Consider the following 15,030-nt stretch of genomic DNA (forward strand, 5'->3'; position numbering starts at 1 on the left):
TGCATCCCTCAGACACTTCTCATTGGCCGCCAGTTCCCTCAGTTGCATCTCAGCACTCCGCAGTCTCTTCTCAGCCTCCGCCACTCGCTCCTCCGCACGACGCAAGTCCTCCATGTATGTCTAAATAAGGGAATACAGATAGTGAGAATTTTTTCCAGTTTACAACCAAAGAAGACATTTTGCAATTTAATGCTAAATGGAAAGAGCCCGAAAAAGAGATAAGAATTTCTGAATCGATGGGCAAAAAATCTGAAAAATAGGAAAAACAGAAAAATAGAAAAAAAAATTTAACGAAGCCAGCTGACAGGCGTTATCAGCGAGCGAATATAGATTTTTTCAGGTTTAACTTGCTCTACTAAATCACTTGAATTATTCATAATAGTATGTGCGCTATATCAACGTGCTGTCATGCTTAAACTACTTGATGACTGGTTTCGGTTACCGAACTCAGTATTTGTAGATTTACTCTTTATATTTATGTTTTTTTTCTTGGAAAATTTCAATTGTTGGTCTGTTATCTGTTTTCTTAGGCTTGCTTCTCTTAGTTTAGAAGAATGGATTTTCTGCAGATTCAAGTTATTAATGATAAAAGAGATAGGCAGTTATATGTATTTAGTATTTATGATATTAGTATTTAATTGAATACTAATATTTGTAAATTTAATAGCTCTTTTTGTATAAATTACCGTTCTTTTTTGCTTGATGATTTTTTTTTGTTAAATAGTTTGAGCCGATAGTATATTGGCATAGAAGCATCATATCGACTCATTTAAAAAATAATAAGAGATTTTCACTCGGGTGTGTGCTTCGAGCTAGGTTGATGTAAAAACTAAGAGCTTCAACGTTTAATAGCTAATTTTTGTTGTCAGAATAGTTTTGTTTTTGACTCAGCAGGCGTCCAACCAAGTGTTATCGGCCTAATTCCCGCAAGATGCTTTTTGCCTGAATGCTTATGTAAAGATGGTAGTTCTGGTTTAAATTTTTTGAAAAATAAAGTTCGTTCTTCAAAATCTACATTTTTTTTTGTAGAGGCAGTTTTTTTTTCGATTTCTTTTGTTTAAATAATTTTTTGGTATAGTGTCATTCCTCTCATCGTGTGTCTGCCAGATTACCATGCTGATTTTTCGATTTGACGCAAATTGTGCAAAGCTGTAGAAGAGCTTATACTTAAAATGATAGTTAACAGTTTTAGTGACAAGATTGACAGACATAACATTTGGAACATTAACAGAATATTAATAAGAATGGTTTTTGGTCTGAAAATGTACCCAGTTTTCAGGTATTCTCAATTATGCATCTTTTTTTTCTCAGTTGATTTATTCTCTTTCTTTTTCGTGTTCAGTTTTGAGTTAGACTATCCTGAAGAAACTTAAGGTTAAATTGTTTTCCAAGCACACCGAAGGCATTGCCACATTTGTTAATTAATTCACGCTTAACTAATCTGTCTAAACAATAGTACGGAAAATTTGACACGTATTTTAGATCATTTGAAATTTAAATGAGCAATTTTTGGTTAACAGGTAAATGTATGAATCGGCTAATTGTCCGAGGGAAACTTGATTGATATTTAACCGTGAGGCGACAGCTCCTCTCAAGCGAAAGGTGGTCGCAGAAGACAATTGTTAACATTTCAAAAAAGCGAAATTTTGCCGCAGAGCAATTAAGCATAACAAAAAGAATATTTCTTCGAAATCATTTGATTTATCTGGATATAGCTTTTTTTTCAATCAAAATTTTCAAAAACTGCTGCGCCTGGAAACTTGCAGCGAGTTGGTGTTTTTTATGGTATTTTAGGAGAGCTCTGAGACACAATTTAGTGCACCTAAAAGTCCCTAACTATTGCAGGGTGACCACTTGGTCACTTTTTAAGTGACTAGTCACTTTTTGGTCACTTTTTTGTCGAAATTCACTCAAAGTCACTTTTTTGTGTTTTTTTTAAACTTTTTAAACATTTCTAAAGTTTTTTCTAAAACATTTTGCTGTTGCATTCATGAGTAATCCAATAAAATTTGTTCAAAAAAGCCACTTTTTTATGAGGCAACTAGGATGCTATAGCTATTTTACGAATAAAAAGAACAGGTCACTTTTTTCTCGGCCGAAGTGGTCACCCTGAACCATTGCATCATTTAAGCATTTGTTAAGTGTGATGGTGTTCTCTTCTCTTACCATGGTAGCATGTGTGAGCTGCTGTCTGACACTGTCTCTCTCGTGTGCCAATTTGGCCAATTCAGCCCGCAACATCTCAGTGCCAGGGGCAGGGGAGGGGCAACAGGGGGGAGTGGCATGGGCAGAGGCACAGCTCAGTCGCGAACGAAGACTGTGGTTCTCGCTCAGGGCCTATAATATATTGCACAGTGGTTAAAAAGAGGACTATTTTCACTTTTCTAACGCTGCGTTTGAATTTCGAATTTGCATTAAATACGAATATCGGATGTTATTGGGTTAGTGGAATTTTTCCCATAAAAGCCTCAGAAATACCCATTTTTGTCACAAATTGTTCGTCATGAATTTTTACCTTTAAAATCAATCGTTTCATAATAAAATTGATGTTCGTGTAAGGTAGCGGAAAAAAGGAAACCAAATCAGCGAGGAGTCGTGAATGATTCCTAGGTAGTCTGCGGGCAGTAATGGAACAGAACTTATGAAAGTTAAAGTGAGCTGGTTAAATTTGATGTTCGAGTATAATAGAGTGAGAAATACTCTCACCCTGTCCAGTTCGTCTTCCAGTCTTAACTTCTCCGCCCTGAGAGTCTGTATGTTGTGCTTGGCCTGCACAAACTGGGCATCTATGCTCTCCACCAAGTGCAACAGACGAGGGTGGATTCCACAATCTCCAGCCTAAACAAAGTTAAACTAATGTAATAATAAGAGACACATCAGTTGCGTAATTTGATCTGATTTGCAAACGGCAAACGAAACAAATGCTTTTGACTATTTGGCTCTTTTCCACTTCTCTCCACCTTTCAATTTCAATTTTGAAAAATTTTTTCAACTTTATAAAAACGGAATGATAAAATTCATGGGCTCTTTTTCCTCCCCCCACCCCCCCCCCCCCCCCCCTCCTGCAAATTTTTACATTTAAGTTTGTTGACCACATTGTCCGATTATTATGAAAATTTACTTACAGACTAATGAGGCCACGACAAACATATTTGGTCTTCATACTCAACCTCGTAAAACCACTCGTTACACTAATATATTGACGCTCGTGTGAGGTGGGGGGGGGGGGGGGGGAGGGGAGGAAAAAGAGCCAATTCAAATTCATGGTAAACAATGCATGGTGAATAAACTATAAATTGTGAGCAGATTTATTCTTCATACTTTTTACTGTAACATCACGCGTTTAGCCACAATAATACTTAAAAAACTATAAAATTGAAAATTCGAAATACGGGTGGGGTGGGGGTGAAAAAGAGACGAATGTTTGCCAAATTTACACTAATGGGGAAAGTTATGCGCAAATTAAGATTTTCTTCTCTTGAAACTGCCTTACTTCATGAATCTTTTTGGATAACATTTCATTAGGGGCCCAACTAAAGCTGGAGATACCTGTTTGATATTTTTAGTTAGTTGTAATGATCCGGCATGAGAGAAGTAAATTCGAAAAATCAAATGTATGGCTTCAATCCAAATTTTAGGGCTCTTTTTCCTCCTTTCCCCCACCTGCAAAATTTTACTGGCATGTGAACTAATTAGGCCATGACAATCATATTTGGTCTTCAAGTTTGACCTTCTAAAATACCTCGTTAAACCATTAAATTGATGCTTATGTGAGGTCGGGTCGGGGCGGGGGGGGGGGGGGGGGGGAGCTGAGGAAAAAGAGCTAACTTTAGTTGTTCCTCTAATAAAATAAGAGTGAAATGTTTTTGAGAATTTTGACGTTTTCGAAGGTCTCAACTTTTTGTGTAAAAAATTTACGACTTAGCAGCTCATGCAGGAGAGCTTCCTTAAATCAGTTTTATCCATTGAACCCAAAAATCTAGAGTTTATTTCAAAAAGGCCAAAAAGTTTGAAAAGGGGGGACTGGAGAAGAGCCCCACAATCGATGCTCACCCCTTCGCATGGTGAGCAGGGCGCACAAGGAACTGCACAGGTCTCCATAGTCTTCGCCTGACTGTTATATTTCCGCGGTCTCGTCCGTTGTTTTCAGAAATCTTTCTTTTTTTAAGACTTTTGTTACTCTCGTTAACAATGTTTTGGTGATTATCTTCTCATGCGATATCTCTCGCGAACTCGGCTTTATATGAATGATTTTACCAGTTATAATTTAGCACGCACGTGCTTTGATGCTTAAAGTACTATCCGAATTTCGCCAGGAAGTCCATAATGTCAATGATGTCGAAATTTCAGATATGTAAATTCCTTCGAATTATGTCACTAGGCTCAGGCACCTCAAGAATCAGGAGGTCACAGGCGATGGATTCCAAACCAGACAACCGGACCCTGCTAACCCAGCTAATCTTGTGCATTCTTTTCTTCTATATGCTAATATTTTCTATATCGTCGATCCTGTTTGGTGCTTTTGAGTTCGATCGTTTGATGAATTTGGTTTGGACTGCGTTTGGTCACGAAAGTGACGTGGACAATGAAGACGTGAAGATTGCTTCTCTCATTGCAATTTGCTGTACATATCTCATATGTTCTATTCACTGGCCTTATTTCATCAGCAGAAGGTTAGTTATAATTACAAGAAGGCTAAAATGGTAAAAAAAAAAGCATGATCATATTTAAAATTATAAATGATTATGATGAATAATTTTTTTGGCTCTTTTCCAGTCCTCCCACCCCCACCTTTCAAAATACCGAGTTTTATGTTTGTGTTACGTGTTATTAAGGCTAAATGCGTGATGTTACGCTGTAAAGTATGAAGAACAAATCTGTTCACAATTGTCGATTTGTTAACCACGTCAATTTTCATTGCATTATGTCAATAAGCTTTTCAAAATTGAATTTGAAAGGGGGTGGGGAACTGTAAAAGAGAATTTTTTTGAATAGAATCGGAGAATCGTTGACGTTCAACTGGTGTGCATAAGATCTGAAATTCCCATTGAAAGTTTTTGGTTTTTTCAGTTCAGTTCAGTTGTTTTCTGATCCTTTTCGATTTATTCGTCTCAAATTTACCAATTCCGCTTTTCTTCCTATATTTGTCCAGGTTGTTTTTGAAAGCGTTCAAGGTCTTCGAGTAAATAACTTCTCCTGGCAACATATTCTAATCTGTAGCTGATCTAATGGTAAAAAAGTTTTTTCCGCAATTCGATTTTTTCGTTATCATTTTCTTGTCGTTTGTCCTTGTGTCGCGATTATTCAATTCGAACATGCCTTTTCTAGCTTTTGGGTCATAACAGTTGTAACCTATTTTGAACATTTCGATCATTGTTCCTCGCCTTCTGCGGTTTTAACGTGATGGTAGGTCTAGTTTTTTTAACCTTTCATGGTAGCCTAGTGTCTGCAGCCCTTGTACCATTCGTGTCGCTCGTCGTTGCACATTTTCGATTAATCTTGTGTTCTTCAATCGCGGGTACCAGGTTTGATTACAGAACTTCAAATGAGGCCCTATGAGGCCTTTATAAACATTTAAAAACAGGTATAGTCATTTAATGAATGTTTTCGTAAAAACTGCAATGATAGAGTTTGCATTTTTAACTTCTGCAAAGTTATGAGAGTCAAAGGAGAGTTTACTACCGATGATCACTCCAAGGTCTTTTTCTTCCCCTACTGTTTCGAGCTGTTTATCGTTAAGCTCATATGATCTTATATCACGATTTGATCTTACATTTGAGATTATCATATGTACACACTTATCTTCGTCAAAATGCAAAAGACTATTTTTGTCCATTTGCTGTTTTTAGTTCTTTTCCGCCCCCCAAATTCAAATTCAGTTTTGAAAAACTATTTAATTGTGGTCATAACGTAGTGGAATTTTACTTGGTGAAAAAACCAATTATTGCGAATAGATTTGTTCGTTATAATTTACATCATAACATCACACGTTTAGCCATAATCAAACGTAAAAGATCTAAGGAAAATGCAAATTTGAAATTTGGAGGGGAAAGTGGTATATAGTCTGTTTTTTAAGCGTATGCTAATTGCGTGATATTGCAACGGAAAGTATGCAGATCAAAACTGTTCTTTAGAGCTAGTTTGTTGATCTTGTCAAAATTTAGAACCTAGTGACAATGTTAAGGTAGTATTCCAAAATATAAATTCAAATGAGGGAGGGTGTGCGATGTGTTAAGAAAAGGTTGAAGGTTCCATGTCCCACTTAACAGACTTAAACATACGTCTTCTAACATATTTTGTGTTGCTCGTTGGGTTGCTATGGAAAAAGCTCGAGGATTTTCCCACAAAAGCTCGTGTGGACTCTTCTTGGACCTTTTTTAGAGTCGATGAACGTAGTGAAGACTCTTATATAGGACTCGAAGATTTTTCCAGTAAAAAATTTTAAAATGCTCGATTGGCCACATACGGGCTCGTTTCCAGATTTCTCATTCCTCGTATAATTACCCTTGCGATAGCAAGGGTATTGCAATCGGGTACTAGACTTTTTTTCCCGTTAACAACTTCGTTCACAGCTCTGGCACCTAGGTTCATAATGAGTTCAAATTTTGTAGAGTATCTTGCACACTTAGAATGGTGGTAACGAAAACGCCTGGGACTGCAAAGGCCCTGGGTTTGAATAGGATCAGGACCTTTTTTTTAAACGTTTTTAAAATTTTCGGCCTGTTTTTTGTCTGATTTTGTTTTGTCGGCTTAGTTGCTACATCTAAGAATCGTTTATTTTAGAGTAAACAATTTTTACTGCAGTTATTTTCAACTTTTAAAAAATCCGACCGAATCGAAATTCGTTTTTCAATTTGTTATATTTTTACCATTTCTATTTGTTCCATCTTTTTTAACGGCTTATTAAATTTCGGCTTAATTAATAGCGGCTTAATGACCCCTTATTGCGTTGTTACATTCGAAAACGTTTTTTGCGCGCGTGTGTGTGCTCTGAGGGGGAAAGGAACTTAAACCTTTTTATAAATTAAGATTTTTTTGAGTTTCTTTTCGGCATTAAGGGTTTCTGTTCAGGCTTTTCGGCTTTGTTGCCGCTTGGTAATTATAGATTAAAATCCAATCAACCATCAGGCGCATCTGGTGTAGAGATAAAAAACAATTGCTTGAGACGGCAAAGGTTTGCGTTTTGAATCCGGCCTGGCCCTTTTTTTTGCAAACTATAGTTTCTGTGTTTTTTTTTGGCATGGTTTCCGTAGCTCGATGCTTCAGCTTTACTCCCAGTTGCTGTAACCCCCATGCTAGAGACAACAAATTCCGGGAGGTCGATTTCAGTTGAGACTTGTTTTTCTTGAAAAAACTTTTTTTTGCTGTTTTAGATTATTGTTTGTCTGCTTGTTTCCACAGAGAGGAGTTTTTTGAAAACTTGGCTTTGGTATAGCTTTTGCAAAGCGCATTCTAGAGTTTCTTATGGTGTAGGCAATTTTGTTTGGATATTTTGGGCTTTTAATGCAATTTATATTGACAAAAACGATTTTTTGAATTATTTTTGATTGATTTTTATAGTCATTCATATTGGTATCGCAAATGGTGCGAAGCTTAGCTTCGCCTCTGTGTTACAAATACCCCCTCAAAGAAAGGTAAAATTGTTTATACGGGATTTTGTTTAAGAAGAATTGTAAAAGTTTGTTTGCCTACTCATGCTGACGCATTTTATTGCAGTTAAAAACAAAAAATAACGCAGTTAGTAAAAAAAACATGAATTTTTTCGTAACATGAGAAGTTGTTCAGAAACTGTTTACACAGGAATTTGCATATAAGAAAGTTGCAAAAAGTTTCACGCAGTGTAAAACATTATTTGCTCCATAGGTACTTGAAATGTTTATAACCACTTGAAATTAGTTAAAATTGTATGAAATCTTATTGAATTTTATTGAATTGAGTTCTTATTGAATTTTAACACCAAAATTCACAAAACCAAAGCTCACAAACTGTTTTCCGACTGAAAAAGTTACTAAAAATTATGCTCATAAAGCCGAGTTGTTTTAAATGTCTTGAATGGAAAAAATACTCTTTTCTTCATTATAAAGGTGCTGCCTTAAATGAATTGTCTTAAATGAAAAAAAAAACTCTTGCCTTCATCATAAAGGTGCTGCCTACACTATAAAGGTGAACTATTTTAGTCTTCAGAATCAAAGACAGAGCACAAACTCTGATAAATTGCTTTCGCCGCTGGAGGCACAAACAAATTCGTCCAAACACAAATTCGCAAAAAAATGTTTTTTATTTCTTTTTTTTTTCGAGGGGGAGGGGAGGGGGATTGTTCAATTGATCCCACTTCGGTATTTCATTTTAAGTATCTGAGTTCAATTTAAATTTATCTGCTAAAAGTTAGGTAAATTACACTTTCCAAAAGTATGAATTTGGGAATCGCGCAAAATTCGAACTAATTCAAGTTTCGATAGTGGAATTTAGATTTCCCAATAGAGTAACAACTTTCACCAGTTTTTTTTCAAATTGATCTAGTTTTTTCAAATTGAGTGGATTTTATTAAATTAGTGTCAATCATAAATTGTTCCCAAAATTCAAATAGTTTAAAGGCATATATGTTTTCGAAATTAATTGTTTTGAAAGTTTTAGTTTTCAAGTGTCAAATTAAAGTCATTGACATTGCATTCGGGAACTGGAGTCCCCCCCTAATTGATTTTGTTCGCAGGATCTTCGCCTTTAAGATCTCAAGCTCTAGCCAAGCCGCACGTTTAACGACTATAGTTTTGGGACTAAAGCTACTGAAGTGATACTGGTCTAAAGTTGAAAATCGTTTAGATACAAATTGATTTTTTTTTGTCAGCTTTTTTCATTTCATCCCAATTTTGGTCGTTTTACTCGCGGGGCATTAGAAATGTCTTTTTTTTTGCTTTAAGTTTTGCATTAGTTTTTTAATGGCTTCTCATTTATTTTTTTTCGTGCTAAACATGGGTGTTAGTTTCAGTTTTCTTTAGTTAGGTAAGTTTTAGGCTTGAGCAAAGAGTAATTTCATTTGAAAGAGTATTTTCAAAGAAAGGCTTGTTCTTTAGGTTTTTGAAAGTGTTTTTGAAACTTATGCCTTCAGGTTTTTTGAGTTTTTAGTTTGCATTTTTTTTTCTTTTATTTTGATCTTTGTGTATAGCAAGCATCGGATAGAGCCTTTTCGTCCACACATGTTTCTGAAGCCCATACAGGTTGTTTGGTTGCAAGATTTTTGGCTTTGTGATTGAGTACATTTTGGATCTCGATCTTTTTAATGAAACTTTTTATCCTACGATTTTTTCAACAGAGTTTATTTAATTTTTTTTTGTCTGAGACACTTTATTTTTTGAACCTCAATGTTTTTATTCGTTTCGCAAGTGGCATGAATGTAAGTTCCGCCTCAATTCTGAATACTGGGGTTATCCTATTCTCAAATTTTGCGATTTTTCTGTTGCGAGTTGTCGTAGTACCAGCTTTGACTCTTTAATTTTCGTTTTTTTTTCGAGAGGCAGGGGAGGGGATTATTCAATTGATCCCACTTAGGTATTTCAATGAGAGTATTTTAGTTCAAATTAAGATATCTGAGTTCAGTTTGAATTCCACCTTCCAAAAATACCAGTATGGGAATGGCGCAAAAATTGTTCCCAAAATTCACTTCTAGTTTCGAAAGTGAAATTTAGATTTCCCAATGGAATAATAACATTAACCAGTTTTGTCAAATTGAGCCAGTGTTTTCAAATCGAGTTGTTTTTTTTAAATTAGTGTCAATCATAAATTGTTACCAAAATTCAAATCAGATCTTAGTTTATAGCAAGCAAGGGGTAGAGCCTTTTCGTTCACAAGTGTTCTTAAAGCCCATACAGGTTGTTTGGTTGCCAAATTTTTGGCTTTGTTATTGAGTACATTTAGGACGTGTTGGATCTCGATTTTTTACTGAAACTTTTTAGCCGACGATTTCTTCAACGGAGTTCATTTAATTTCGTTTTTTTTTGTCTGAGACACTTTATTTTTTGAACTCCAATATTTTTGTTTTGCAAATGGCATGAACGTAAGTTCCGCCGCGATTTATCTGTTGCGTGTTTTTGTGTGTTTTTTTGACTAATTGCGTAATTTTACGAAGTCGTTAAGCACAAATCGGTTAGGAAAATTCGTTTTTTTTTTGGTTAGTAACACAAATTTTTGTTTCATGGTTTGAATTTTTTTTTAATTCAGTTCATTTTCTTGTTACGAAGAAGGCAAATTTTACTATTGAACAGCGAAAGTGTTAAGTTCATTAAAATCGTGGTTGACTTATAGTTTCGAAAATGGGAATTTAACTTTCATATTTCCCGAAATAAAAAATGAAAAGTTTGAAATGCGAATTAGAAAAATTACTTGTTGTTCCAGTTTTCTCAAACTGGGTTAGCTTTTATCACAAAAGTGTCCCAGTGTCGGAAAATTGTTCTAGAAATTCAAAGAGCATTAAGGCCATTGAAATCTTTTTTCTTTCATTTTCGAATGTTGAGTTTTTTCCAAAAACAAACGAGCCAGTATTTTTTTTGTTTACTTGTCTTCATTGACTCTTTTCCAACTGTCTGTTTGCTATGTTCATAAGTTTATTGGTTCACCATGCCAAATTTGATTGAATTTTGACGAGTGTTTTTTCAAAATTGAAAGATGGTGGGATTGTGCAAAAAAGCCAATTTTTCTCTTTTTGTTGAATATTAAGAGGTTTTGTTAAGCTTCTTGCCCTCCAATTCTCTCTCACTTACCAGACTAAAACATACGTCGCCTAACGTAAATTGTGTTTATTGCGAGGGTTATTGAAGCCGTTGGATTGCTACGTCAGTAGCTTGAGGATATTCGCACAGTAGCTCATGTGAACTCTTTTATCGTTTACAGCCGATTGTTTTTTCAATTTTTAACACTTGCGATTAGGTATCATACAAACAGCTTCAGCTGTTTCTCATTTTACCTTCATTTCATCCTTTGTATTAATGTGAGATATCCATTTTTGGCTGACGGACCCTAAAAATTGTTCTAAAGGCACCTTCGGCGCCAAAATAAGCCAACTTGGGGGGGGGGCGCCGATAAGACGAAATTTTTGGTCACAATTTTCCAAAAAAAATCTTAAAAACGTCTTGTTTTTGGCCTGTTTTAAAATTTTGCCTGCGGAGTAGAATTGTTCGCCATTACAGGGACCTTTTAGCACTTTGGGAAAGCTCGGAAAATCAATTTTTTTGATCTAAGAAAAGGTCGACAAAATTTTCGAAATTGTTTTTAAAATTCCGCCTTCCTAGAGAAAACCCTAGATCCGCCTCTGAATATACATCATGTGAGGCGTGGAAGGGGAAAGAGCCAAGATCCTTAGGTACTAGTTTACTTGGTTGGTCCTGTGACAAAACTACTTTAGATGATTGGTCCGGCTTATTTTTTCTAAAAAAAGAGTCAGCACGGGTTATGAACCTATGCATCGGGGTGGGTTTTCGGATTCGTACCCGCTAGACTAACTTGGCCAGCTTGAGCAGCAGTAAAGTGAAATAAAAATGCATGCTGTTAAAGTTAGCCACATACCCTACCTGTTTTTGTTAGGAACCACAGCGTTTTTGAGTGACCTAACAAGTAAACTAGTACCCGATCCTTAATCAATTTGAACTTAAATGAGACAGTGGGTTGGAGGATCTCAAATTTAAGGATCTTTTTTTTGTGAGGAGGATGTAAGCTTCGTCCATATGTTTCAAATACAGGGTCTTTTTACTTATTTCGCCCAAATTTCTTAACTTAGATATTTTATATTATTCAAGGTATAGATGCCGAGAACAAAACTCTCATCACTCATCGCACTGATTGATTTGTTTAATACAATTATGATTGTGACCTCTTACGCCGATTTGTAACGAGACCGAATTTTAGGCAGATATGAAGATGTTGTTTTTTTCCTTAACCTGTTTTTTTTCTGTGGTCTGCCAATTCTTGTTTTTTTTTCTGGTCTGCGTCTTATTTGCGAAATAAATTTTAAAAGTTAACCGAACACTTAAAGTTCTTGGCCAGGGGCAGATCTAGGATTTTCAACCTTTTTTAAAGTCAAACAAATTGATTTTTCGAGCTCTCCCAAAGCACTTTTTTGTCCGTTTTGGGCCAAGTTTCTGCGCCGCATGCAATATTTTGAAAAAAAACAGCCCAAAAAAGGCGTTTTTAACCTTTTTTTTTGGAAAATTTTGATAAGGCGCCTTTAGAATATTTTTAGGGTTCATCACCAAAAATGGATATTGGAAAATAGTACAAAGGGGGAAACCTTTGGGTCGGCAGGGTTCGAATCCCTGAGGGGGGTCTTCCCTCCTAAATCCGCCCCTATTCTTGGCCAATTCGGCTTATTTAGAAGTCGACATAAAATTGTGAACAATACATTTTGAGACTTGATGAAATTTGATTAGCTAATTCTAGCCAATCAGATTAAAGCAAAGTTGTTTCAGTTCAAGATGTTGAAATATTGATTTTTGGGCGGAATAAGTAAAAAGAGCCCAAACACATGACTTGTGACCCTGGCTAAAACATGTTTTAATTGTTGTTTGTTTTGTTTGCAGGTTCTGGGACTTTGCAGTGACTACGTGGCTGCAGTATTTAGCCATAGGCTGTATCATCAGAAGAGACGTTGTGAGATACTGGCCCTGGTGGGTGGCCAACATATTATCCCTTCTGCTCTCTATCCTAATAGGAGAAGGGATTCTATTCTACAAACGCAGAAGGACTCGCAAATCAAGACTGTAGTTGTTTTACATTTAGATTTATTTGCCATATATTAATTATCAATCTAATCCCCAGTCAGGCTTTTTTTCTTCGAAAAGGAACTTCGAGTCAGTAACTCAGTGACGAATCTAAAGAAAGAGATCCGAAGACAGGCACAACTAAGAGAGTAGTGGCCCAATGAGCAAAAATTACCAAATACTGAAACTTAGGTTGGTAAATTGAAAACTAGCCCAGCCCTTATCGAAGCTTTGTTTGTACTGATGTAAGCAATAAAATTTTACTTTGGGATTGTCGGACTCCAAAGTGAGTTAGGACCGACCGATGTGGTTAACTCATAGAGTAATTTCGGATAGGGTACACCGTCTGCTCGTCACGCTATCTTATTTTCGGCCGGATAGATTCGTGCAACTTCTTAGTCTAATACCGATCCTAATCATACTCTTATACTTATCTAGTCTCAGGTTGTTTAACTAGTCTCTGCTAGGCCCAATAGATCTAGGGTATACTGGTTTATTGCGGCTGCTGAAGTTCTCGGGAGAGTCCAACTAATTTCTAAGTTAAATTCAAATCTCTCTGGTGCTGAAATTACAAGTAATTTCAGCACTTACAAATAAGTGGATTGTTAGTCAGATGGATCATGATTGGTTAATATTAAATACTTTATATTGGTAAAATATCTAATTTATCCAATCATAAAATGTAGTTTAGATCAGGTTCCACCCATCCGGGTTTTACAGAGTTTTTTAGAATAGTTTTTCTGCAATTCGAAGGATGGATGATGGACGTTGGTATTTGGCGAACATCATATTTCTTTTCCGGTTTCTCTTGTTAGAGAAGTTCCAGGACGCTGGAATTAGGGATATCAAACGTTGTGTCTTCTTGTGACAACGACTGTGTTTCCGCAACAAACTCAAATCTGATTTCAGAATGGTTGGCTATGTCAGGTTTTTCTGTTTCATGTAGAGAACTTCTTGTGTTTGACCTTGTCTGGGAATGGCGTGGAGATTGTGCATGGAGGGGATGCCTGGTTACTCGGATCTGTACGTATACTTGAACATCGAGGTGGTCATTGGTCTAGTTCAATGAAGTCCTTTTCTGCGAAGTCAAGTCGTACTCTAAATCCTTTGAGTTGTGATTGTGAGCGGCATATCGATTGTGGTTGGCCATTCTTTTTCGAGTGTAGTGGGGTCGTTTTGTCTTTGGATGTTCGTCCTTGGTGTTGTATGCTGATCTATATATTGCATAATATAATTTACATTTTATAAAACTTTTATTAGTTAAATATTTTTTAATTATGATTTTGGTTAGTTGTTTTCACAAAAGCTTTTTGTTTTAGTTCAGTTATTTTGAAGAGTTACTCACCCTTGAGTAGCTCTTATTAAAAATAGGAGTGTGGTCACAAAGCGTGGATGTAGCACGGTGGGTTAGGCCGGCTATAGAGCATGCTCAGGACGTCCTCTTCTGGTGGGTTAGGCCAGGAGTGGAAGTATGATTGCATGCGGTGTTTGTGAGAGGTCCTGTTATGTGATAACGTTTTATGTTGGGTTTGTTGTGGTTTTTCTTATGTTTTGTTGGTTGTGTCCTTTTTTCAAAAATCAAGTTGTTTGTGGTATGGGTTTGTCTTTCGACTTTTTTGTGTTTTATTATTTCTTTCTTAGACTTTATAATAGTCTTCAAAAGAATAAATTATCCAGTTTTAAACTGGGTTAATCCGGTTTGGGTACCGTTGGTTTCCTTTTCTTAGTCATGCTGTTATTCTATGATTTGTGGTGTTTAGTAAGCTGCGTTGGTTAGTGTTGTTTAGTATATAATTCCTTTCCAACCGGGTTAAAGGAAAGTTTGAAACGTGTTCTCTTGTGTTAGAGTTGTTGAGTGTGAAAGCTTGAAACTGAAATTCATTATTTTAAACAATTCTTCGTGGGCGAGCTGTGCGAGTGTGGATAGAATTTTTGTGCGAATGAATGGAAATATCAAAAGGTTAGTACTGCATTTTCGTTTTATCAATTTATTACATAGAAATTCAAATTTACTGCTAGTTGTTGGGGAAAATTAAGTTACAAATTTTCATCATTATTAGATTTACTGCTTGTGGGGAAAAAATTTATAAATTAAATTACTGCATTGGTATTATTTTTATTTAATTGTTTGGTGCAAAAAATTAATAGAGTTTTAAACAGTTTGAAGAAGTTTTCTATTTTATATTTTTCTTTTGTGAATTTTTCAGATGATCGTTGGATGAAGGCTAAAATTCTAAAGAAGACATGGATAAAGAATGGTTAGTTTCTAATTTTAATTTAATTA

The 15,030-nt window shown here is 35.8% G+C and overlaps 1 protein-coding gene across 1 annotated transcript; it reads left to right on the forward strand.

The window, feature by feature from the left end:
- Positions 1-4,354: 4,354 nt before the first annotated feature.
- LOC134846480 (putative transmembrane protein 244) lies at positions 4,355-12,986 on the forward strand. The gene is made up of 2 exons (XM_063863854.1): positions 4,355-4,673; positions 12,567-12,986. The coding sequence occupies exons 1-2, from the start codon at positions 4,372-4,374 to the stop codon at positions 12,748-12,750; spliced, it is 486 nt and encodes a 161-aa protein (XP_063719924.1). The 5' UTR covers positions 4,355-4,371; the 3' UTR covers positions 12,751-12,986.
- The last annotated feature ends 2,044 nt before the right edge of the window (positions 12,987-15,030 follow it).

The sequence above is a fragment of the Symsagittifera roscoffensis genome, chromosome 5, assembly GCF_963678635.1.
Source record: "Symsagittifera roscoffensis chromosome 5, txSymRosc1.1, whole genome shotgun sequence".
Taxonomy (NCBI): domain Eukaryota; kingdom Metazoa; phylum Xenacoelomorpha; order Acoela; family Convolutidae; genus Symsagittifera; species Symsagittifera roscoffensis.

Excerpts from the sequence above, each read along its gene's own strand:
- LOC134846480 (XM_063863854.1), top strand. The coding sequence starts at position 4,372 with ATGTCACTAGGCTCAGGCACCTCAAGAATCAGGAGGTCACAGGCGATG. Across the intron at positions 4,674-12,566 it reads CCTTATTTCATCAGCAGAAG|GTTCTGGGACTTTGCAGTGA; the intron begins GTTAGTTATAAT and ends TTTTGTTTGCAG.